Raw genomic sequence first — 26,494 nt, forward strand, 5'->3', positions numbered from 1 at the left:
ATAGTGTGGAAAATCTACCTTAGGGGAAAATAATGAAACAGTAGTTCAGGCTCCTCAAATGTAGATGGGAGTATCATTCATCTTTTTGAAGACATGGGTTTTAATGTAACATTTCAGGAGGCTGAGTCCTATCACCATTTCTTCTCCTTTCCTTACCTGGGGGCGCCTTCACCATTCAATTCCCAGTAACCCTAAACATTATTTGAGTCTCAAGGCTGGTTTTCAAATGTGCACAAGTACACCTGCATTTTTTAAAAAAAATCTAATTTGTTCTATTACATTATAGTGGAAGTGAGCTAATTAAAAAGAAAAAAGAAGTTGCAGGAAATTAAGGATGGTGAAGAGAAGGAATGGACAATTTCAACCAAGAAGGGGAGAAGAGCAAGCAATGTCAAGAACTATTTAATTAAAGCTGTGGCTTCTACAAGGAGGGATAATTGACAAATGGCTTTCAGTTTGAACCAAACTGTCTCTTTACTCCTCCTTAAATTAGTGAAGGAGGAAGCGAATGCGCACATAGCAAAAGTTCCCCTTGCTCTTCAAGACTTAATTTCTACCTGCTTTACCTCCCCCTTGACAATTAAATATTTTGTTTTCTAGGACACTTGACAATCAGGATCCTTTTGGGAGGGATCCCTTGATCCTTCAGAGAACTGGACTTCTCAGCTTAGTTCCTTTGTTGAGATCCATGCCCATTCAACTGATGTGGAAGTGATTAAACATATAGCATAGATTGACAGATTTTCTTTGGATCTAGGAGCCAGCCCCAAAATTTGGGAGCTGAACAACAGACACCTGACAACATTATCAGACTTAGTGGTGTACACTGTGGAGGGGAAGATAAATAGGCTCCTCTTTATTCCCTTTACAGATAACATACTTGGAAGAGAAACAAGCCTGTGTGAGGCCTTATTAACATCTTAATGAAGATTTGATTAAATAATTGTCTCTCTTAATATCCTTGTCTAGGTGCCACAGTTAAGTTTCTAGTTACCATGGCTCCCTGGCACCTGGGATCTTTCGAGCCTCCCCCACCAGCCAGTAGGTACCCTGGCCCATCTGCAATTCATTCTGCATTCCTCTTGGGAATTACTTAAAGGCAGCGCAACAGTGCCTGAGCTCAACTTGGAATGAATCCCGCTTATTTTTATGTATAAGCCAGATGTGGTATTGTCCTGTCACATTAGCTGCTTTGTTTTTCTGCTTCTGGCCAAGAAATTCTGAGGTCATTAGATTGTCCTAAATGGACCTCACAACTCCACTCCACTTGCACAGAAGCACAAGTTATTTGTGGGAGAAAGAGGGCCCGAGGAAGCAGAGGGGAGGGAACCTTTACTGAGATGTCTGTAGCACTTTCTTTGCCTGTGGAAAACCCCCAGCATTTCCTAGCATTAAGCAATGTCCTCAACTAGTTCCTGCAGATTCTACTGCATAATAGCCCCTCTGGTTGATATGCACATGATCCAACCCTGCAACACACAGATTCACAGACATTTTATTCACAGAAAAGAGAACAAGAGATATCTAAACCAACATCTAATTTAATTAGGCACGATCACAATACCTCTTCCTTTCTCAGCTTAGAACAAACTTTTATACTTGTAAACAAATTTAGGTCATGTTCACCTCAAATCTATGCAACTATTCTATAATGGGGAAACAGGCTGCATTTCTATTTGCTTATTCTTATAAACATCAGATCTGGGATAGCCTAGGATTAAAATTGCCAGTACATTTCAACCTACATTCTAGCTTTCAGCAGGGGAAAAGTCAATTCCAATCTGATGCATCTCTTTTAACAAATAGATAAAATATGTTCGGTGCGAAAAGCCTAGCTCCAAATCTAGAAAAACAAGCAAGTCTGGACTATTTCAGTTAGAGGTGCTTTAGAGTTCACATCACATTTTAATTGTTCCCTAATGAAGATATTTAGATACCATGACATGTCTATACCTACAAAGATTAGAATTGTTCAGACAATGGTTTTTCCCATGACACTCAATGGATGCAAAAGAAGCAAGATAGAAAAAGTATTGACAGTTTTGAACTTGGTACTGGAGAAGACTCTTGAGGATACCATGGACAGCCAGGAAAAAAAACCAAATGGATCATAGAACAAATCAATCCAGAATTTTCACTTGAGGCACAAATGACCAGGCTCAAACTATCATTCTTTGGTCACTTTATACAAAGACCCAGCTCCCTTGAGAAGTCCATATTGCTGCAGAAAGTTGAAAGAAAAAGAAGAGGATGACCAGTAGCAAGGTGGATGGACTCAATTATGACAGCAATGAATGCACCACTGAGAGACCTTAAAGGCCAAGTTGAAGACAGATCATCCTGGAGAGAATCTATCTATGTGGTTGCTAAGAGTCAACACTGACTTGACAGCACTTACTTAATCAATCAATGATTAGCTGGATACTGCTCGAGAGTCTTTGATTCTTTTGGAATAATTTTCTACAAAATCTTGGTTTTTACTACAGGTATTAGTTTTTTGTTCTGTGTTTATTATAAACTTTAAACTACATGCAACCTGAACCAATTGTTATAGTTCCTGAATTCCTTTGTTATGCTGGCTAATAGTTTAGGGCAGCTGATTGATATTTTCTCAATGAAAAGCTAATCATGGCCTCCTGATATCCAGGGATCTCTCTCCAGCTTTTGGAATATCCATAACCTAGAAAAGACAAGACTTCAGCTGAAAAGGGGCATCAGATAGGAAAAAAAATAGTTTGAATTGAAATAGGAGAGAACACATTCCATCTAGAATTAGCACAAATCCACCTGGAAGTGGGGGTTGCACAGGTTACTCTGGTGATCAGCTGCAAGCTATGCTGTCTGCTTATAAGAGGGTACTTGTCTTCATAATAATGTTCCATTTGTACATTTATAAATAAAGCAAATATTGCAGAGTCCAATGCTCTTTTATCCAGGCTGTAATTAATAAATGTACAATAAGAAGTTATTCAATTGGCATTACGGATAGGCCAATAAATAACCAACTTTCACTACTTACAGGTATCTCTGAGAAGAATCAAGGAATCAGATACCTGGCTATCTATCAATAAAATAAATAAATCTTTTTTTAAAAACCTCTTTAAAGATAATTACCTTAAAGTCATTAAAGACATCAACGCCTTTATGAAAACTACATTACAATCTTGGAAAATATAGAGTAATGAGCATGTTTACTCAGAAGTAAGTCCCTTGCTTTCAATAGGCTTACTCTGAGAAAAGTAGTCACAGGACTGCAGCCTCAATCTGAATATCTCACCAGCTGTATCTTTTCAGTATTATCCGGACTGAGGTTGGTAGCAAATCTGGACATAACGTGATTTAACTAAATTAGAAAAATGTTATGACTAATGCATACACAGCCTCATTTTAAGACACAGTTATGAAAATATCCAATGCAAGAACTCAGTTTCAATTTTTACAAATCATGTCCTGAAGATCTACAACATTTTGGAGGGATAAAGAAAAGACATATTTCCAAATATATGGATGGGATCCAGGGCTAGCAAACAATCCAGGGCTAGCTCAGGTCCGGGTTACTTTAGAGAACGCCACCCCCACTGCATGTTGAGGTCATCTGGAGAGGTCCGTCTCCAGCTGCCACCAGTGCATCTGGTGGTGGGCGACTCAGGACTGGGTTTTCTCTGTAGCTGCTCCTAGGTTCTGGAATGCACTCCCCACAGAAATTCATAGCTTAAATACATTAATGGCCTTTAAGAGAACCCTTAAGACTTGTTTGGTCTGGCCTTCCAGGGTTTTTAAATTGTCTAAATTGTTTAGATTCTATGGTTTTGATTTTTGAATGATTCTTCTGGTTGTTTTGGTTTTGTAAACTACCTAGAGCTGTTGGATGGGGTGGTGTAGAAATGTAATAATAAATAAATAAAGCGAGGGAAAGCAGTGCCAGGACTGGTTCTTTGTGTGCTCAGAGCAGATATTCAGAATTATGCCCCTCCTAACTCACTGTCTGACGTGTATGTGTAGAAGTAAAAATTATGAAATCATAAGTGATTCTAAATCAATAAATCTCAGAGAACACACATCTGCAGTGTACATACTGTATACTTGGGGGCCAGTTTGGATGATATCCAATCTGAACAATTAGACACGAAGGGAAGGAGCATGGGCAAACCCATGTCTCTGCCACCTGGGGTACTGTCACTGAATCATGTGGGAGGATCGTCCAAACTATCCCTCCATGTGCAAGGGTGTTGGGTGGGGGGAGAGCCCCGTTGAACTGGGCTCAGCAGAATATTGGCAAAACTGGCTTTTTATAAGCTAAACATATATACTTCTACAGAATGCCTGAATCCCTATTGTTCTTCCACACTTTTCACTGTTAAAAGTGTTTCAAAAATCACAACACCAAGAATTTAGGAGTAAGACACAAAACTTGAAAGTTTTATGTGGTACTTTATTTTATGCAGTAGTTTTAAATAGGCATTTGTTCAATGCATTTTTAGCTCATACAGGTATTGAACAAAGCTAATTAATAATGTAAAAGAGACTATCACCCTACAGGTATCATTAGGGGAAGAGAGCTGATTGATTGATTGCCGTCAAGTTGGTGTCAACTCTTAGCGACCACATACATAGATTCTCTCCAGGATGATCTGTCTTCAACTTGGCCTTTAAGGTCTCTCAGTGCTGGATTTATTGCTGTCGTAATCAACAGCAATGAGAGGTCTTGAGATAGTGAGCATAAATTGCCCCCTTTGCTAAGCAACATTTGCCTTGGTTTACATTTGGATGGTTTACATTTACAAGTATTATCTGCTGTAAGATATTCACCTTAGAGCAGGGGTAGGCAACATGCAGCTCTCCAGATGTGGCTGATCTACAACTCCCATCATCCCACTGTCATGCAACTGTGCACAATTTTTGACAAACCAACTGAGGGCATTGAGAGGAGGAGAGCAAGTCACAAAGGACAGATGTGCCTCCAGTGCACACATGCCCACATAAGAACATAGGAACAGCCCTGCTGGATGAGGCCCTAGATATCTCTAGTCCAGCACCCTGTTTCCCACAGAGGCCCACCCAATGCCTCTGGGACACTCACAAGGAGGAGACAAAGACATACCCCCTCTGCTCCTATTGCTCCCTTGCATCCTCTGCAATCCAGATGTAGCCTGTCTCCGTTACTGAAGCTTCATCCTACACTGGCCCCTTCCCTGTTCAAGCCAAGGGCAGCGATTACACCAGGACTAGTGAGGCTGTGAAGGTGGCGGGGTCCATATCATAAGAATGTAAGAGCAACCCCAGTGCATCAGACCAAGGGCCCATTCAAACCCAACATCCTGCTCCCTGCAGTGGCCAACCCATATTGTTCCCAGACCAACTTGCCAGTTTAGCACTTAAGGACTGAAGAGAGAGTGCAGGAAACTATCGTTCTGTTGAGACCTAACCTCTGCTACTAGGATTTAGAGAGAAATGCAAGCTTGTGGACTAACAACATTACATTCAAATTCAAAGCAATGTGCTCCTGATCATCCAAACCTCCTGTATCCAAATATCATTATTTCAATTTTCCATGTGTTCCTCATGTCAATGAAAAACCTCTGTAAATAAAGAAAAATCTGGCTGAATGAGAGCATTATCTCAGCATCTTGGGATATGAATCAGGTCATGTAAGGGAGTGGGGAGGGAGGAAAAAAAATCTGCTGTGTAAACAAAGAGGCAGTGTAATTTGCAGAAGTCAGGCAGAGGCTCCTGGTGTGATGAAAACTGGATAGATATTATACAGCAGATATGAACAATAAGGGGTGAAGTCAAGCTGCCCATTATTTGAGGAGAGAATGTGGAGGTGCGTGCTCTCTCTCTCTCTCTCTCTCTCTCTCTCTCACACACACACACACACACACTTGATAGTGTCTGATTTATAGTGAAACACCAGCAAAGCCCCTGCAGTAAGAAAAGGAACTGATGTGCCCAGAAATTTCTGGCCTATTTCCCTTGGCTTTGTAACCCAAGATATTGACATATCTAAAAAGAATGCCAGCCATTCATTCTGGGGTGGGGGGTGGAATCAGCAGCAAAGACCAACCACAGCAGATCTGTAGCCTGCATAGCAAAACCCTAAACTGGAGAAAATCCAGACAGAGGTCAGCTTCACAAGCTGAACCCTTCCCAGACAGAGAAGGCAACTAGAATAAAGTGCAGACAGAGGCACAGCTTTTGTCCGCACTGTCCTTTTCCAAGGTTCCAGAATGTAGCTCTGGATTTGCCCCTCATTCACCTGAAAGTTCAAGGTGGCAGTACACAAGCATCTTGGAATCTCTTGGAATCTCTTCCCAGGGCACTAGCTAGGACCCCTGTAAAGGAAAGTCACTCTGCACATGTTTAGAAGCACAGCCACACACAGAGAGAGGTGAGCTTTAGTTAGCACTAGAGCTTGGAGTTGGAGATGCGAGGATAGCTCAGTGTCAAAGCAGTGGCTTTGCCGTCAACCCCTGGCAGGGCTGGCCAGCGTGAGCCGGGGGGGCGGGGTGCTGCCGCCAGTTGTAGCGGCCAGTACTGGAGCCGACGGGCCACTGGGGCATGTGGCAGGGGCCAAAGCAGCTGCCTTGTACTCTGCCATCGAGGCTTGGCGGGAGGCAGTTCTGGATTCCTGGAAATCAGCGTGCAGCAGGGGACACATGCGCGCCGGCGGGGAGGGAGCCCTTCAGCGTCCACAGTCTGTTCTCTCCCGCGGCCACCGTCCACCTCAGTCACCTCTGCAACAGTCGCTACTTTCCAAGGCACAACCATTTTCTAGACTCTCCCTTGGGACTGGAAACTGCGGTGGGGAACGCGCTCTCCTTTTGCTCCGTTTTGTTTACACAGAGAAGGACCCCCCACCCCCACCCCGCATGCATGGAGAGTTGCGAATGCGGCTCTCCCTAACAATCCCCAAGGCCATGCCCACCCCGACAGCCGAGAAGTACCGGCGCTCCGTCCTGCAAGTCCCTCCTCCACTACATCCACCTCTGGCCACTGCCTCCCACGCCCACCCCATCCCAGGCAGAGTTAAAGGTAAAGTGGTATCGACTCCTGACGACCACAGAGCCCCGTGGTTGTCTTTGGTAGAATGCAGGAGGGGTTTACCATTGCCATCTCCCACGCAGTCTGAGATGATGCCTTTTTCAGCATCTTCCTATATCGCTGCTGCCCGATATAGCTACCAGCGGGGATTCGAACCGGCAACCTCAAGCTTGCTAGGCAAGTCATTTCCCGCTGCGCCTATATCTGCAGAGGATAAGACTAGACATTCACTGAGGCTTCCTCCCTCGTGCACAGGGCAAGGGCGGCAGCATTTAAACTCACTGGCATGGCCCCGGTGATCATCCCTCCCACCGCAGTCACTTTTATTTTCCTTGCAGTCAGATTCCGTCGCTCCAGATTTTCCTTCCAGCCCTTCCTTACTCACCACATCCCGAGGCAGAAGGATTTCTGCTTTGGCCCCATAGCTCGCTGCCGCCGCTTCCTTCTCTGGCTTGAGCCCTGCCGCCGCCGGCTGCTGAAAGCTGATTTTCACCATGGCTCAATAGTAGCTTGCACACCGAGCGAGCACGGTGCTTTCTCTGTGGTCGTCGCTGCTCTGGCTCCTCTTCCAAACAAACCCACACAACACGGAGGAGGCACCGGAAGTTCCGTTTCTCCACACACACACTTCTTCTCCCCCTTTTTTTTTGCACTCCCGCAAATTAATGCAATGGTTAAATAGGCCTTTTCCCTACCGCCCGCCTCGCCCGGATGCTTGGCTTGGAAACAAACTCAGAAGCGCTGCTTCCAGAACCGCGGGTTAACAGTCCAGTCCTTTGACTCTGCTACGTTACCCTCAAGTATTGATGCTGACTGGAGATGCCCCGTGTAAATAGCTGTCGGATTGGAGCTTCTATAGAAGGGGAGGAGAGTCCGTGAGTCAACGTTACTGCTTTTGAGTTGACCAAAGGAAATCTAAGCCGGTCAAGGCTAATAAGCTTTAAAAAGTCGTGCAGTTTGCAAGCCCTATTTAAAAATTACATTAGTGATGTGCACAGGTGTCTGTATACATGTGCATTTTGTGTGTGTGAAGGACTGTAGGGTACATGCCTTGTAAAAGTGAATCTAGGTATAGAACACCTCAAATGCAGGCTACAGATAGGAAGTAGTACAGTAAGTATGTTGAAGATAATGTGTTAATATGTGTACCAGCATACGAGGAGGTCATTCACACAATCAAAAACTGTGTTGTACCCAGGTTTGGGAGTTATGTGTGCTTCCAGTTTTTAGTTGTGTGGAAGCAAGGTAAGAGGAAAACCTGGGTAGAAGTGATTGTGTGGAAGCAAGATAGGAGGAAAAGCTACCCAGGTTTTCCTCCCACCTTGTTTCCACATAACTGAAAATTGGGAGAATACACAGCTCTCAAATCCAGGCAGAGCACAGTTTTTGATTGTGTGAATGACCTCACGATGTAGATTGCAGTGCACTGAACATAACACCTGAATAGGGCTTTAGACTGTTTAGGATTTTAATTTCCAAACTGAAAGCGCTGCAGAGGCAACCATCTGCCAGCATTTTTTAAATTTACTATTAAAAAAAAAAAAACTTCATATGAAAGACAGTAATGAATAACAAAAACTAAAATTCAAAACAACCATCAACTCTAAAATAAAATTTAAACAAACAAACAAAAAACCTGAAGAAAAACCACATGTGAGATTTAGAATTTACCTAAATCCCACATATCCAAGAGTTGGGTTGGAGATGTTTTTCTTACTACCCATTAGTTGTGCCCTTGACATATGCTCAATAATAAGATGCTTTGCACATGCTCAACCAACATATCTGTTATTATACAACTTGTACGTAGGGTACAACTGGGCATCCTGAAGATGCCTGAGTCTGGTCTCTAGGCGGGTTCAAATGATACATTCCAGGAGGCTCCACCCACCACACAATTAGTGACATGCAGAAGCATATTCCACTCCCCTTCCTTGCATGCTTGTTCCTCATCATATCTGTGTTGGGTGATGGCACACATGGTCTAAATACCCCCACACAATTAGAAGGAAGCTAAAGGCGCATTGGGAGAGGAAATGGGACACACTCGTGCCCATCCCTAATCCCTTGGTGGGCAGGGCCGTCTTCGATATATCATCTGGACCCACCTCTTTGTGGATGGTGGTGAAACCTAAGAAATTGGCATGGACTGCTTGACAAGGTTTTCGGCTGTCTTGGTCTTCCATTCTTTGATACCGGCTTATCCTCTTCCATGGCTGCTGTTCTGCTTTGCTCAGGCAATCCACCTTATTCCATCCAGGCTACAGGCACTCCCTTCTCTGTTCTTACTCTCTTAAGAACATAAGCAGCACCCAGGACCCATCTAATTTCCCACAGCCAGATGCTTCTGAGAAGCCAGCAAGGAAGGTATGAAGGCATTCAGGGTTGCCATCTCTGACTATTTCGGGAGATTCCACCACCCCCTTCCAATATTTTCCCAGTATTTTTCACAATATCAGTTGATCTAAATCTCCAGAATTACTTTCAATGTCACTTGGAAATTGATGCCAAGTCGTGGAAGGTTGGTCCCCCAACAACTGATATTCAGTGATATAGTGCTTCTTAACATGGAGGTTTCATTTAGCCATCACGGTTATTAGACAATTATAGGCCTATTCCCAGCTCTGCTCTTGCTTTCAGGTCACTAGAGCCAACTTATTTTTCTCTTCAGTGCAACATGTGTGAATCCTCAAGGTGCAATATTAAAATGTGCAGTGCTCATTAATATTGGCTATAGCAAAAAATATTTACAGATTCCTATAATGAATGCATATGGCGTACTTAATATGGAACCAAAGATTTTAAAAATGCACTTGTATTTCCAGAGAAGCCGTGTCTTCAATGAGGCATGAAATCAGCATTGGAGAAAAACGCCAAATCAGTGAAGTGTTTGTATTAACGCAATAAAATGCAACCATCTCACTCCTAGAATATAAGCTTCTGTTTTCTGCTCTACAAGCATCCCTCTTTTCCTCTTCCATGGCTCTTTGTTTTTTTTTAGTTAACTAACTTTTAAGTTGTATGGATTATGAGGAAGCTACAACAACATTAGTGACGGATACCACTACAACAGAAGGTTGCATCACATGTTGCAGCAGAATGCAGATACACCAGTGCACTTCTTTGTGCTGGGTGTTTGTCATGTGCAAAAAGGGATGTTGCATATCTCTCCTGCAGGGAGACTTTTTGTTGGGAATTCTCTCTGGTAAGAGAATCCCTTTTTTCATTATAGCAGAGTGCACAGAGGCACAACACAGCGGAATTTAGTTAAGGCATGCGTGTATGCTGAGAGTAAAGTAACTTGGAGCCAGTTCATAGTTTCAAATCAATATATATGGCATTTATTAGAGAACTCCATTCTAGATAGGAAAGTGAGGAGTTAGGCTCTCTAATCTAGCTAGCTAGCTGGATGCAGATGGATTCTGCATCTCTGCACACATGGTGCAGGGAGAGGAGCTTGCATGTTGCAAGCGAGAAGCAACAGGAAGAGAAGGGAGAGAGGAAGTGCAAAGCAGGAAGGAAGGAAGTTAGTCCCTGAGAGCAGCAATCTACATTCCAAAGGGATAGTGTCAGAGCAGTAGAGAAGGAATGACCAATGTCTTGACCCTCTAGCCCTCTGACTCACTAGTCTGTCCTCCCATGTCATTGAGACAAGAGACAGCGTATAGTCCTTCACTTCCAACACTTTTCCTAACTGGGAGTCTCACACCTTCTTGGCAAGTGGTGCTGCTTGCACGCAGTCCAAGAGCTGTCATTATGTCTGTGTCCCACAGTGTACCATGTGCCATGACTTCTCCTGCCCCACTGCCCCACCCCTTTTGCCTTCTAGGAATCCTTCCCTTGCAGCAGCCAGAAGTGGCAAAAGAAGCAAACAAAAGTAGCCATGTCGGTCTCATCTCCTAATTTATTGCAATTATGTAAAGCTATAGGGAGGACCTGCACTGTGTGAACTAGCAGTCCTGTCTGAGATACTTTCATGAATCAGCTTGCCTTGGCAAGTCCAAGCAAGAATACCTGTTCTTCATTTATACTTGTTCTGACTGCAGACCAATGGGAGGTAGGGATTTATTTATTTTTTAATGGAACTGCTAGTATGCATTTAGGAGCCACCTAATGGTGCAGTAGGGAGGTAACTTGCCTAGAGAGCAAGAGATTGCTTGTTCGAATCCCCACTGGTAAGTTTCTCAGACTATGGGAAACACCTATAACAGGCAGCAGCGATATAGGAAGATGCTGAAAGGCATCATGTCATACTGCACGGGAGAAGGCAATGGGTAAACCCCTCCTGTATTCTACCAAAGAAAACCACATGGCTCTGTGGTCGCTAGGAGTTGACACCGACTCAACAGCACAACTTTTTAAAATTTATTTATTTATTTATTCATTCATTCATTCATTCAGTTTTTATACCGCCCTTCTGAAATGGCTCAGGGCGATTTACAATTAAAACAGAAACCATTAAAACCAATAACAATTAAAACAGAAATATAAATATAACAAAACATCTTAAAAACAATTAAACTATCAGAACAATTAATACCCTGAAAACCAGGTTAGCATTAAAACAATTAAAACTAATTAAAAACCTTGAAAAGCCAGGCCAAACAGATGGGTTTTAAGTTATTAAGGGCTCTCTTGAAGGTCAGTAAGGAGTTAAGATTGTGAATTTCTGCTGGGAGTGCATTCCTCAGTCCGGGAACAGCTACAGAGAAGGCCCGCCTCTGAGTCGCCACAAAACGAACTGGTGGTAACTGGAGTCGGACCTCCTCAGATGACCTTAACGTGCGGTGGGGATCGTGTAGAAGAAGGCGCTCTCTAAGATATCCCAGACTCAAGCCATTCAGAGCTTTAAAGGTAATAACCAGCACTTTGTATTTTGCCTGGAAACATATCCGCAGCCAGTGTAACTGTTTCAAAACAGGCATCATATGGTCTCTCCGGGTTGCCCCAGAGACCAATCTAGCTGCCACATTCTGAACTCAATGAAGTTTCCGGACTACATACAAAGGCAGCCCCACGTAGAGCACATTGCAATAGTCAAGCCAGGAGGTTACCAGCTGATGCACCACTGTTTTGAGATCATCCTCTTCAAGGAATGGGCTCAGCTGTTGAATCAGCCAAAGCGGATAGAAAGCACTCCTGGCCATGGCCTCCACCTGAGATACCAGGGTGAGGCCTGGGTCCAGGAGTACTCCCATGCTGCACACCTGCTCCTTCCGGGGGAGTGTAACCCCATCCAGCACAGGAAGATCTAACTCACTGCTCAGATTCTGAGCCCCCACAATGAGCACCTCTGTCTTGCTTCAGTTTGTTCTCCCTCATCCAGCCCATTACTGCCTGTACGCAGGCATTTAGAGAATGAGTGCCATTTCCTGAAGATGAAAAGGAGAAGTAGATTTGGGTGTCAGCAGCATACTGATAACATCCAGCACCAAACCTCCTGATGACCTCACCCAGTGGTTTCATGTAGATGTTAAAAAGCATTGGTGACAGAATGGAGGCCTGAGGGACTCCGTATAACAGTTCCTGTTTTGAGGAGCAACTGTCACCAAGCTCCACCATCTGGGATCTACCCGAGAGATAGGAACGGAACCACCACAAGGCAGTGCCCCCTATCCCCAACTCCCCCAGGCGATCCAGAAGGATACCATGGTCGATGGTATCGAACGCCGCCGAGAGGTCCAGAAGAACCAGCAGAATCACACTCCCTCTGTCGAGTAACAGATTAAAGTTACTTTATTTTAGTATGCATTTACCTAGAATCCAACTTTGTTTTTCATTTGTTTTAGTTGTGTCATCAACATTGCCTGCAAAATTAGGGTGTGTGTGTGTGTGTGTGTTTTTAATCTCTAAGTAAAGTAAAGTGTGCCATCGAGTCGGTGTCGGCTCCTGGAGACCAGAAGGCGCTGTGGTTTTCTTTGGTAGAATACAGGAGGGATTTACCATTGCCATCTCTCGTGCAGTATGAGATGATGCCTTTCAGCATCTTCCCATATTGCTGCTGCCCGATATAGGTGTTTCCCATAGTCTGGGAAACATACCAGTGAGAACTCGAACCGGCAATCTCTGGCTTGCTAGTCAAGTCATTTCCCCACTGCATCATTAGGTGGCTGTTTTTAATCTCTAGGGTAGGAATAATTTTATATCTCCATATATATAGGAAGAAAGAACATCCTTTGTGTATTCCACTAAGGTAGTACCATTATTTTGAAAATCTGACATGGGAGTCCTTCCGTCTTCCCCAGTCAAGTAGACAGTAGCTGATCGCCTAGATTGTAAACAAGTTCAAGTCCTCTCAATATCCTATATAATAAAAGGCTAAGTGAGTGGCCGTGGCTTTGGAACGTTGGGGATCTGCGTCCCTGCCTCCCTGGGCTGTTCTGGGCCTACGCGAAGCGCAGGCCCAGAAGAGCCCAAGGGACACAGGACCTCAGACACCAGTGTCCCACAGCCACGGGCGGCCATTAGCCGGTGTGTGGCGGCGGGGGAAAGTGGCCGAGGCGGCGGCAGAGCCGCCGCCTCAGCCATGAGCTGCGGCACGGCGAGAGGAGGCCGAGGCAACCAGAAGCGGCCGCCCTGAAAAAGGCGAGGGCAATGGCGGCGGGGGAAGACCGAGACGGGGGACAGGGAAGCTGGGCGAGGTGGCGGCGAAGCCGCCAACGAGGCCCCCGCCCGCTCACAGCCGTCGCCGCCGCCTGCTCACCCGCCCTCCCAGCTGCCCAAAATCACCTTCCCCGCTCCCCCCCAAAAAAGATTAAGGGCCAAAATGGCCCATGAGAAGGTCGCCGCCCCCGCCTATCGCCCTCCCAGCTGTTGAAGACCACCTTACCCGCTCCAGCCCGAGGGAAAAGAGAGGAGCTCACGAGCAGAGCTCCTCTCTGTGCTAAGTCACTGCTCAAACTGCCGCTATGGACGCAAAGGACGCCTATTGCATCCATTGCGACAGTATGGGCAGCAGCTTAACACAGAGAATAGCTCTGTTTCCGAGTTCCTCTCTTCTCCTTCGGGCTGGAGCGGGTAAGGTGGGCTCCGGCAGCTGGGTGCGCGGGAGGGTGATAGGCGGGGGCGGCCACCTTCTCATGGGCCATTTTGGCCGTTATTCATCCCCCCCCCAAAAAAAGTAAAAGCAAAATAAGGAAGAACAAAAACAGAGACAACAACAAAACAAAAAACAAAAAGAGAGAGGGGACAAGGGGGGGGGAAGAGACAGAAAGAGAGAGAGAGAGACAGAAAAGACGGGATAGAAAGCTAGCGCCCGTTATCATAACGGGCTTAAAAATACTAGTTATAGAAAACTGAAGTTTTAAAAATTGTGTCACTGCTGATTTCAGCTGAGCACTATTCAGTTAACTATGATTCTTGTTGCTAGTAAGAAAACATAGTGGTTTCACCACAAAGTGCAGATAATTTGCTACCTTTTAATACCAAAGTGTCTTTTTGATCAAAGGCAATGCATCTTTATGGCACTGTGCCCTTCAGTCTCAACTGCCCCAATTAATTAGGAAACACATTTCAGTTTATAAACAAAGCTTTAGTTGATGAATATATAAATTAAATAAATTTAGATGCCCCACTAAGCTCATGAGATCACTGGCTGCATAGGAGTTGATCCTTGTTATGTCTATGATAATGTTACTCACCCTAGGACCATAGAAAAGGTTGGGCCACAAATCAAAATAAGCAAGCATTAGTTGAATGTAAAATTAAAGCTTTCATTATTATGAAACTGTCTTATTTGTAAATATTTAAACCATACAGAAAGTGGTTTCGTGCTACCCTAAAAGTTTATTTGCTTTAAATACCTTCTGTGAAATTGTCTGCTTGCTAACAGTGAGTTGGTGAGTAATACAGCCATCAGGTTACTATGGCAACCATTTTCATTGCCTAGGTGATGGAGCATTTTGCCAAGACTGGATAAACCCACCAAGCGACAAACACAATATCAGCAAATTGAAATGTCTTAGGAAAAGATAACACAGGTGGCCCTCATTATCCACGGACTCGTGGATCACAGTTTTGCATATCTGCAGTTGGGTCTTAGAAACTCCGTTTCTTTATCCACAGGTAGAAAAATAGGTGAAATTCGCCTGTCTGCAAATTTGTGAATCTGTGAATTTCGCCTGTCTGACTTCCAGTGTCATTTTCAGCTGTCTTTTTACAGCAGAGAGCCATTTTTTGGATCTTTTTTTAAACATTTGACTGGTTGTGGGTTGTGGGGACATTGCTGGAGAGCCAGAGACCAGAAGAATAAGGTACAGTGCTTTTCTCCTCTTATTTCTGCCTCCCTTGCTTCCCCTGCCCTTCCCCCCCCCCTTTGGTTAGGAACCTAACCCCTAGATTCCCATATGGATATGGTTTCATTATTCATGGTTTCTGTATTCATGCCTATAGACAAGAATGGAACCCCCGCGAATAACCAAAGCCACCTGTACTTATTTCAGGACTTCGTGGGTAAAGGTCTATGTGTTCCTACAACTGTACCCAGTTTGATTCATATTGGTCCAGGCACTGAGAAGTTGGTAGGGACACCCACCCACACAAACACACCCACACGGAATGCCAGGTGACCTCATAAGCCTACTGGGAAATAGATTAAAAATTATCACTGTCTGCTGGTCCATTTCCAAACACAATTCAGTGTTCTGGTTCTTACCTTTAAAGCCCTTTACAGTTTAGGACCTGTGCCTGAAAGACTGTCTTTCCCCATATGTGAACTGCCCAGACATTTACATATGGAATGGTGTTAAAATGTGTTAAATACATGTACCTGCCTGAGCACTAGGCCAGTAGTATAGCCACCATTGGACAAGGGGGGACAAATGTCCCTGGGCCACCAAGGTCTGGGGAGCTGCCAGGGCATGCCTCCGCCCCCATCCCCAACTGGTGAATAAAGTGCTTGCCAGTTGGGAGTGGGTGAGGGACGGTGTGTGCCCCCTTCCCGGTGCTGGCCACACCCCTTGTTTCTGTGTTAGACACATGCTGAGCAGGAGATGTGGCCAGCTTCGGGAAAGGAGGCTGGGTGGCCCTATGGTCCTTGCCAGCTGGCACTTCTGTTGCCAGCTGGGTGCTTTCTTTCTCTCCCTAGCTTTGGGTGAAGGAGAGAGGGCAAACGACATGCTGGTTGGGAGTGGGTGAGGGCTGCATGTCCCTCCTTCCCAGTGCTGGCCATGCCCCCTACATCATCCTGCATCTGATGCTGACACAAGGGGCATGGCTAGCGTGGGCTAGCATGGCCAGCATTTCAAAAGCTGAGAGGAGATTAAGATATTAAATCGTCAAGTTCCTGAATGAACCCTCCACACCCTCCATACTTACACTGCCAAAACAGCATTGTAACCCTCCTAAACCAGGGAAATACAGCTATTTTCTTGCAACGCACATGCAACGGTGTTGCACTGAAATGCAGAGATAAAACCCGAAAGAAGGCATTGGATATGTGAACAGCACATATGTGTTTGCTGTCCACGCAGGGACTGTGATGTCAAAACACAGGTAGTTTGGAAGCACACTTAGCAGATACGCAGTGAAACTGTTGTAGCGTGTAATCTGGAAAGCGCCTGAGTGCTCCTGAAAATGTACTTTCTCCCACAGTTTTTGCACATCGCTATGCAGTCATTATGGAATCTGAGCACACTGTACTTGCATACAGAATTCCCCAGAGTGTGCCCACAAGCCCTGCACCCGCACCGACACACTGAAACCCCACCTCCCAATATTCAAGATGCCCCAGCCTTCCAATCATGGGAAGAATCTCACAATGACGAGAGTATTTGTTTCAGCAGACAAAAACAACACTTTACCCCTCAGCTAGAGCCTAAAGAAGGGTGCCCTCTTCTCACACCCCTTGCAAAGTTTGCAAGAAGCACAAGAGGCGGCCTCTGGCAACCGTCTCACTCCCCCCATGCCACTTTCAAAGCCTGCAAGTGTTGTTTTGAAAGGGGAATGGCCCCCACCAGTGGTATGGGGCAAGGCAGCATTTGGCACTGCACCTTAGGTGCAGCATTCCATAGGAACATAGGGAGCTGCCATATACTGAGTCAGACCATAGGTCCATCTAGCTCAATATTGTCTACACCAAGGATTCTCAACGTTGGGTCTCCAGATGTTATTGGACTTCAACTCCCATAATCCCCAGCCCCAGTGGCCTTTGGTTGGGGATTATGGGAAGTCCAAAAACATCTGGGGACCCAACGTTGAGAGTCCCTGGTCTACACAGACTGGCAGCAGCATCTCCAAGGTTGTGGGCAAGAGTTTTTCCCAGCCCCACCTGGCAATTTATTTATTTTATTTATTTATTTGTTCGATTTTTAGACCACCCTTACAAAATAGCTCAGGGCAGTTCACAAACATCAAAGACCCTTTAAAACAATTTAGGAGCACTGGAAGGCCAGGCCAAACAGGTAGATCTTTAATCCAATGTCATGGATTAAACCTGGGACCTTCTATGTGCAAACTACTGAGCTACAGTCCTATCCCCAGATGTAGGCCTCCTATCCAGGCGCTGACCACACCAAGACCTGCTTAGCTTCAGCAAGGTGGCTGCATTGTGTGCCCTCAGACTGTGCCTTGATAAGGGTAGAGTACCGAGAGAGGTGAATGGTTTGGGCATCAGCATTCCTAGGTAGAGGTGAAGCACCAAAAGACCAGCAAGCTGCGATGGTTAATATGGCACCATATGTCTCTAGCACTTCACAAGTGCTTGCTTTTTCTATATGGAAGTAGACATTTCCCATATAGATTGTTGAGTTTTCTCTATGGTACAGTAGATGTTTTGCTAAATGCAAGTGTTTGTTGCAGAATCGCCCTCTGTTTTTACATCCCTGCCAAGGTTTTTTGTGGGGCGTTTTAAAGCAAATGACCAATTTGAATGACTCAGATGACCTCTAATCAAGAAGAGCAAGACACACATGCCTCCATAATTAGCAGACCAGGAGCTTTTGATGCCATGGTCTCATTCTAAATCGTAATTTCAGCAGGTTTCTTAAGCCAGAAGTTTTTCGTATCCAAGGTCAGGTGTGTTCTCCTCTGTTTCAGACTGCTTTTAATGAATATAACTGAATTTTAAATGGCAAATGCAATTAGAATCGGTCACTTTGTTAGGTGAAACATTCACTAAAGGAGACATCGGGCTATGCTGTATCTGTGCAAGGACATAACACAATAACACTCAGCTTTTCATAGAACATGCACCTATATTGATTACGTTAGGCCCTTACTCGCTTTAGCAAGTACCTGAAATCAAGCAAGAATCCCCAATGCCATAATCTTAAAGATACATCCAGTTTTTACGAGAGTGTGTTCTCTCCTGACCTTGGGAGAAATTTGCCATGTTTTATGGTAACTGTTATCAAATATTTGTAAGTCAACAGCGATGCCAGGGATGGCCAACTTGAAGTTCTCCAGCTCTTGCTGGACTTCAACTTCCATCATCCCCAGTTGCAATTTATTAAAGCTGGGGATGATGAAAGTTGGAAGTCCAGCAACTGCTGGAGAGCCCCAGATGGCCACCCCTGAGCTATGCTACTTTCAGTGGAAACTGGGCAAAGAGGCACCTTTCATTGAGAATGGGAAGAGCAATTGACCCTATTCAGCCCCAGCACAGCATCCCTCCAGTGGCTGTTGCTGGTGTCTACTCAATGTTTCTTTAGTGTTTCAGTGTGAGCACTTTGCGGGTAGGGAACCTCCTTCTTCTTTTCTTCTTCTTTGTAAGTTTGCTTTGTGAACTTTTTGTTGAAAAGTGGTATCTAAGCAATAGTCGCAGCAGCTCTGGAACGCTAGACCCAAAAGCCACACTGAGAGCCAGTGTGGTGTAGTGGCTAGAGTGTTGGACTAGGACTGAGGAGACCTGAGTTCAAATCTCTGTTCAGTTATGAAACTCACTGGGTGACTCTGGCCAGTCACTTACCTTTCAGCCTAACCTGCCTCACAGGGTGGTTGTGAGAACAAACATAGCCATGTACATAACTCTGGGCTCCTTGGAGGAAGAGTGGGATATAAATGTAGTAAGTAAGTAAAGATACAAATGTAGGAAGAGTGGGATAAGTGAGATATAAATGTAGTAAGTAAGAGTGGGATATAAATGTAAGAGTGAAGTGGGATATAAATGTAGTAAGTAAGTAAAGATATAAATGTAGAAGAGTTGGATGTAAATGTAGTAAGTAACCCACCCTGTGTGGGTAACTGTGTGGAAAGGAGAAGGGAGTCGGAACCAGCGGCAGCTCCTCCTACTTCTCCCCACCCTCAGAGGCTAGGAGGAAGAGGAGCTGCCACCCACCCTGCACTTAATTGGCTGACAGGCTGGGGAGGAAGAGGAGGAGCTTCTACCACTGTGTGAGTCTCTTGTTATCTTGGGGCAGCTCCTCCCACTCCTGCCCTCAACCAGCAGCCAATGGCACACCCTGCCAAGGCCACAGGATGAATGGGAGGATCTCTGCTCTCATTGGCCAAGAGCGATGGGTGATGGCAGTGGCATCATGAGTTTGTTGGCACCATCACTTCCATGGGGTACTGGGGTGGGTTTCAGGGACTGTGCAAGCCAGCCCTCCAGTGGGTGCGAGGCCTTGGCTGGTCCCTGGATACTGTCAACCTCCATTGCTTTCCCAAGACTTTTCACGCCTCAGCCAAACATTGATTATCCAACTGGACAAGATTTGTATGAAAGGATATTGCCTGTGTTGAACCCACCACCACAAGTTAGCATCAAAATAGTGGTAGACTCATGATTTTTACACATAAATAAGTCTCAGACACACAGTGAAAAGGGAGATAGCTTGGCTAGAAGGGGCAGGAATATTCATGTTATAGCAAAATCATGCTGTTCAGAGCTTCCCCCCTTTTAAGAAGAAATGCCATACTAGAGAGGGGAAACACAGCCTTGAACTCAATGAGGCTCTCCTCACGATCTGTGAGAAGAGCCTCCAGGGGGTTAGCAGGGAGAGTGGACTTAGCACGGTCTCCCCGCACACAAGCAGGGTGGCAGCCCAGGGCAGCCGGATCGGCCGCCCACACAACTGCCAGCTCCGTCATGGGGGCTGTGCGGCCCCTGGAAGCTCCAGCATGCCCTGTGCGAACGTGCAGCTCGTGCTGGAGAGACCCCCAAGCCAGGATACTGCTTTTGAGCCTCCCAGTCGGGGATCTCCTCTTGAGTAGCCACAGCGCGGTGCCGCACCATGGCTACTCACAATTTTAAAAACCAGGTTTGCAGAGCGCTCACTCCACGAACCTGGTTTAAGGGGAGGAGTTCAGTAGCAGGTGACCTTACGAACCACTGGGCTCACAGCCGAGCTGGTGGTTCACACGATGGGAGAAAATCGGGCTAGCCTCCACTAGCCCGATTTTCTCCCATTGTGTGAATAGCCTCAATATGTAGCATAAAATGAAAGGGTCGTCCTATAGGGAATGGTGTTGCTTCACTAGTGTTAACCAGCCCCCTTTCCCATTCTAAAAGATTATCTCACCTTTCTAATGGAGTGGTACAGCTGGGAGTTTGCGGCCTACTAACATGCCAGAAAAAGACATTAAATATTTTTATTTTGAAAAGTTCTCAGAATGGCAAAGGTGATGCATGTGTCACTACTTACCATTGATTTCACACGCATTGACCAATAGGTACCCTGAGATCTGCAGTTCTCTGTTTCAGATGGTTTTTCCAGAAGGACAGTTCTCTGGATCAGTCTATTTCAGTGTTTCTCAAACTTTTTGGAGTCAAGGACCGCTAAATTCTTCGTGCAGAGTTTCAAGGACCGCTACATTCTTCATGCGCAGTTTCCCGGACCAGCAGTTAGTAAAGGGGTTTCAAGTCTGTCTATCTATCTATCTATCAGACTTCTATACTGCCCCAAACATGCATCTCTGGGCAGTTTAGAATGAAAATAATATAAGCATTAAAATAATTAAATTTGGAATCTTTTGCAAACATGGAATATTAGGGGTTCTTAACCTTGGGTCTCTCAGTTAAACTCCCATAATCCCCAACAACAATGGCATTTGGCCATTATGGCTGGGGATTATGGGAGTAGAAGTCCACCAATGTCTGGGTACCCAAGGTTGAGAACCCCTGAATCTAAAAGCCTGGGTGAACAAATTTGTCTCCAGTATGTCTTCAGTATGTGCGGGGTGGGGGCGGAGGTGCTTCTGATTACTTAGTGGAGAGGGTATGTTGGGCCATTAGAAAAATTCAAAAGCTACATGGGGCCAATGAAAACAACATACAAGCAAGCCCCACTGATGCAAGAGGGAAACAGCGTTCCCTCTCAAGGCGCCTTGACCACAACAGGCAGCTGGGTTTCAATCAACCAACCTTTGGCTGCAAATAATGAGCATGCAAGAACCAGCAGCCCTTCAAGTGGCGCCCACTGCCATACTTTTTCCTCCATGCCCCCGCACCGCATACAGTTTGAAGCTGTAAAGATAGGGAATAAGGTAGCTGTAGGAAGATCTCAGCAGCACATGGAGGCAAGGCACAAGAAGGGTCCCATGCCTCTGTGATACTCTTCCTCTTCCGTGCCATGTGCAAAATTGAGGAAGTGAGTGCCTTGATTTCAGTTTGGGGGGGTTGACTCCCAGTCAGGGACCGGCACTCAAGCCTTCGGGGACCGGCAGCGGTCCAGGGACCGGTGGTTGAGAAACACTGGTCTATTTCATGCACACATAGCCTGTGGCTCGTTTTACCTTTGAATTAAACACAGGAGATCCTGTGGGCCGCAGCTCAGTGGTAGACCATCCGCTTTGCATGCAGAAGGTCCCAGGTTCAATCCCTGGCATCTCTAAGGCTGGGAAAGACTCCTGCCTGGAACTTTGGGGAAGCCATTACCAGTCAGTGTAGAGTAGACAAAACCAAGCTAGATGGACCAGTGGTTTGCCTCACTGTCATTGCAAGACAGTGAGGCGAGTCTCACAATCTGTGAGACTCGCCAGAAGGGGGTTTGCGGGGAGAGTGGGCTTAGCCCGCTCTCCCCGCAGACGGTCGGAAGGCAGCCCTTGGTGGCCAGATTGGCTGCCCACACAACTGCTGGCTCTGTTACAGAGCCGGGGGGGGGGCTGCAAGGATCAAGGGCTGCACAGCCCCTGGAAGTCCCAGAATGCCCTGCACAAGCACGCAGGACATCCTGGAGAGACCCCCCAAGCCCAGGAGGCTGCTTGCAGCCTCCCGGTCAGGGGTCTACTCGTGTGTCACCACACACTGCAGCAACACACAAGCAAAAGGCGCGGTTAACGGAGCGTTCATTCCGTTGACCTCATCTTAGGTGAGGGGTATTTTTGAGGGCTAGCCACGCGGCTCCCATTGCAGCACACAACTGCCCCAAAACGGGCTATGCTCCCTTAGCCCCCCTTTGGGTGATCGTGAGAATCGCCTCAGTATGTTCCTATCTGCTGTCATGTCTAGTTTGACCCCAAGAGGCACAACCATTAAGGTTCACTTCAAAGTCAATTGCTTTTAGGGTATTCTTATAAAGATTCTATGTGGGCAAGTCAACTATATTGGTCAGGTCTTGAATTCATTTCTATGGATGCACATTTAATGGTCAAATCCAGTCTTCTCCACTTGAAACAGAAACGAAGTCTACTAGGTTGGGGAAACCAGGCAAAGGCAAGAGGCTTCAACAGAATATGGGACTGGCCAGACACATCAAGTCAGGAGGCCAAATAAAAATATGGGTTGAGGGTTAAAAAAGCATGCTGGTGGGAACATACAAGAGTTTTCCCTGCTTAAAATAAATTTACAAATCAATCAAATAAATAAATAAATCCAGAATTTTCACTCAAGGCACAAATGACCATGGCAAACTATCATACTTTGGACACATTATGTGAAGACCCCGCTCCCTTGAGAAGTCCATAACGCTGGGAAAAGTTGAAGGAAAGAGAAGAAGAGGATGACCAGCAGCAAAGTGGATGGACTTGATTACGACAGCAGTGAATGCACCACTGAGAGACCTTAAAGGCCAAGTTAAAGACAGATCATCCTGGAGAAACTTTATGTGGTCACTAAGAGTCAACATCGACTTGACGGCAATTAATTAATCAATCATCCTATCCTAGTTTAAATACTACCATTAGTGTAATATATAGTATACACAGAGTTAATTTCCACCAGTGTTAAAAACATACACCTTGGAAAGAATTTCTGCTAAAAGCAAAATGAACCAGAGGGTCACAGTCCTTTTTTAACACCCTACAAGTATAAAATTGCTATCTCATTTTCAAACTATTTTCTTGTCAAATAAGTGCAAAGGAGAAACATTTGACGGTTAGGGCTATGCACTTGGGAGGAAATACACTCAACTCTCCGTGAGCAGAAATGAAATGAAATGAATGAGTGATGCCAAGCCACAACCTTACACAGCATGAAGTAAGAATTGTGAAGGTCTCCACATTCTTTTCAGTGCTGTGTACAGTAGGACTGCAAGAGATACTGGGCCTTTGGTTAGACAAGTGGGGGGGAAATCCTATCTCCTTTTCATTGCCTCTGGTAGGTAGATAGGCAAGGAGGCAGCAGAGAGAAAGAGGCAAGTTTTATAGCATAGGCCATGACATTAAAAAATGACGTGTGTTTTACGTTCTTGTCTCCTCCCACCCCCATAATTTTCTTCTGCCACCCAGCACTCAGGTCTCAACTTAAAATAGGGGTACATCTGCTGTTAACCTCCAGGCTTGACTACTGTAATGCACTCTACGTGGGGCTGCCTTTGTATGTAGGCCGAAAACTACAATTGGTACAGAATGTGGCAGCCAGACTGGTCTCTGGGACAACCCGAAGGGACCATGACACTGATATTAAAAGAACTGCACAGGCTGCCGATATGTTTGAGCAAAATATAAAGTGCTGGTTAGAACTTATGAAGCTCTTAATGGCTTAGGTCCATGGTACTTCATCATAAACCTTGCTGCCTATTAAGATCATCTGGGGAGGCCTGGTTACGATTGCCACCAGATTGTTTGGTAGCAACTCAGGACTGGGCCCCAGGAATAAGCTCCCTGTCAAAATAACAGCTTCTCCATCTCAGATCACTTTTAAAAATACCCTCAAGACACCTGTTTTCTTAGGATTTTAAGAACATAAGAAAAGCCATCGGGCCCAAGGTCCATCTAGTCCAGCATCCTGCCTCACACAGTGGCCCACCAGATGCCTCTGGGAATCCGATAGAAAACAGCAGAGGGCATCCCTCTCTACTACTGCTAATTCCCGGCTACTGGAATTTAGAGGCGTCTTGCCTCTGAGGCTGGAGGTAACCTATAGCCCTCACACTAGTAGCCACTGATAGACCTCTCCTCCATGAACTTATCTAAATTCCTCTTAAAGCCATCCAGCCTATTGGCTGTCACCACATCTTGTGACAGAGAATTCCATAGGTTGATTGTGTGAATGAATAAGTACTTCCTTTGTCGGTCCTAAATTTCTTGGCAATCAGTTTCATGGGATGATCCCTGGTTCTAGTCTTATGAGCAAGGGAGGGAAATTTCTCTTTATCAACTTTCTCCACACCATGCATGATTTTATAGACCTCTATCGTGTCTCCACTCAGTCGTCCTTTTTCTAAACTAAAAAGCCTCAGGTGTTGTAGCCTTCCTTTGTAAGGAAGGTGCTCTACGCCCCTGATAATCTTGGTTGCCCTCTTCTGCACCTTTTCCAATTCCATAATGTCCTTAAGATACGGTGACCAGAACATGTGCCCATGCCATAGTTTTGTATAAGGGCATTATGATATTAGTAGTTTTATTTCCAATCCCCTTTCTAATGATTCCAAGCATGGAATTGGTCTTTTTCACAGCTGCTGCACACTGAGTAAACACTTTCAGCAAGGTGTCTGCCACGACCCCAAGATCCCTCTCCTGGTCAGTCACTGACAGCTCAAACCGCATCAGAGTATATGTGACATAGCGGTTTTTTGCTCCAGTATGCATCACTTTTCACTTGTTAATATTGAACTGCATTTGCTATCTTGTTGGCTTGCAATCTCTTTTGGATTTCAGTACCCTAAATAGTTTGGTGTCATCTGCAAACTTGGCCACCTCACTTCTAGATCATTTATGAACAAGTTAGAGCACAGGTTGCAGTGTCCATTTATTCCTACCCTTCAACCAGTTACCAATCCACATTTTAACCTGTCCCCTTAACCCATGACTGCTAAGTTTTCTCAAGAGTCCTTGAGAAACTTTGTCAAAAGCTTTTTGCAAGTCCAACTATACTATGTCAACTGGATCATGTTTATCCACACACCTGTTGACACTCTCAAAGAACTCCAAAAGGTTAATGAGGCAAGATTTACCTTTGCAGAAGCTGTGCTGGTTCTCCCTCAACAAGGCCTGTTCTTCTATATGCTTAACAATTTTATCCTTGAGAATGCTTTCAATCAATTTGCCTGGAACCCACCCTGTAATTTTTCATATCCCCTCTAGATCCCTTTTTGAAAATTGGTGTTAGATTGGTTACTTTCCAGTTTTCTGGTACAGAGCCTGATTGTAGGGATAGATTATATATTTTTGCAAGGAGGTCAGCAATCTCACATTTGAGTTATTTAAGGACTCTCAGATGGATGCCATCTGGCCCTGTTACTTTTTAATTTTTCCAGACAGTCTAGAACATCATCTCGTCACTTCTATCTGACTCTGTTCTTTAGCTTCTGCCCGGAGAAGCTCAGTTCTGGCACAGATATAGTATCAGTATCCTCTCCGGTGAAGACAGATGCAAAGAATTCATTTAGCTTCTCTTCAATATCCATATCCTCTTTAATAATTTCTTTCACTCCCTCAACATCTAATGGTCCAACCACCTCCTCCCTGGTAGGTTTCCTACTTCTGAAGTATTTAAAGACATTTTTGTTATCCCCCTTGGTGCTTTTAGCTAAATGTTTCTCAAACACCCTCTTTGCCTCCCTTATTTCCCCCTTTCACTTCTTTTGCCCGAGTTTGTGTTCCTGTTTTCTTTATTTGGGCAGGCCTTCCAATTTCTGAAGGAAGTCTTCTTCCCCTTTAAATCTTCCTTGACTTTACCTGTTAGCCATGCTGGCATCCTCCCAGATTCGGTGGTACCTTTCCGGTATACATTCTAACTAGGCTTCTAGTGTTGTAGTTTTAAATAAACTCCATGCATTCCAGAGCAAAGTGACTCTCCTGATTTGTATTCTTTTCACCAAACTCATTTTAGAGAAGTTTCCTTTTCTGAAATTCAAAGTGCCTGTGTGAGACTTCCTTGGTGATCCTCTCCTTGCATATATATTGAATTTGATCACACTATGGCTCCATGACACTGACATCTCGTATCATGTCCTGTACACCACTCAGAATTAAGTCTCACTGATTGGTTCCATGACCAACTGTTCTAGGGCACAGTCATTCAGCATGTCTTGAAATGTGGCCTCTTTGTCATTACCTGTGAATTTATCCAGTCTATGTGTGGGTTGAAATCTGTCTCTCTTTGATGCCTTAATTTCCTTCTGAAACTCCCAGTCAC

General features: G+C 45.1%; 1 protein-coding gene across 2 annotated transcripts in view; it reads right to left on the bottom strand.

Annotated features, from left to right (window-relative positions):
- The window catches only part of ITM2C (integral membrane protein 2C), a 44,471-nt gene extending 36,618 nt beyond the window's left edge, over positions 1-7,853 (bottom strand). The window contains exon 1 of one of the 2 annotated variants that reach the window (XM_053306116.1): positions 7,427-7,853. In XM_053306116.1, the coding sequence (XP_053162091.1) occupies positions 7,427-7,537 (111 nt within the window). In that variant the 5' untranslated portion in view covers positions 7,538-7,853. The remainder of the gene's footprint in view (positions 1-7,426) is intronic. The other variant, XM_053306115.1, reaches the window with a different exon arrangement.
- Between the last annotated feature and the right edge of the window lie 18,641 nt (positions 7,854-26,494).

The sequence above is a fragment of the Hemicordylus capensis genome, chromosome 3, assembly GCF_027244095.1.
Source record: "Hemicordylus capensis ecotype Gifberg chromosome 3, rHemCap1.1.pri, whole genome shotgun sequence".
Lineage (NCBI taxonomy): Eukaryota > Metazoa > Chordata > Lepidosauria > Squamata > Cordylidae > Hemicordylus > Hemicordylus capensis.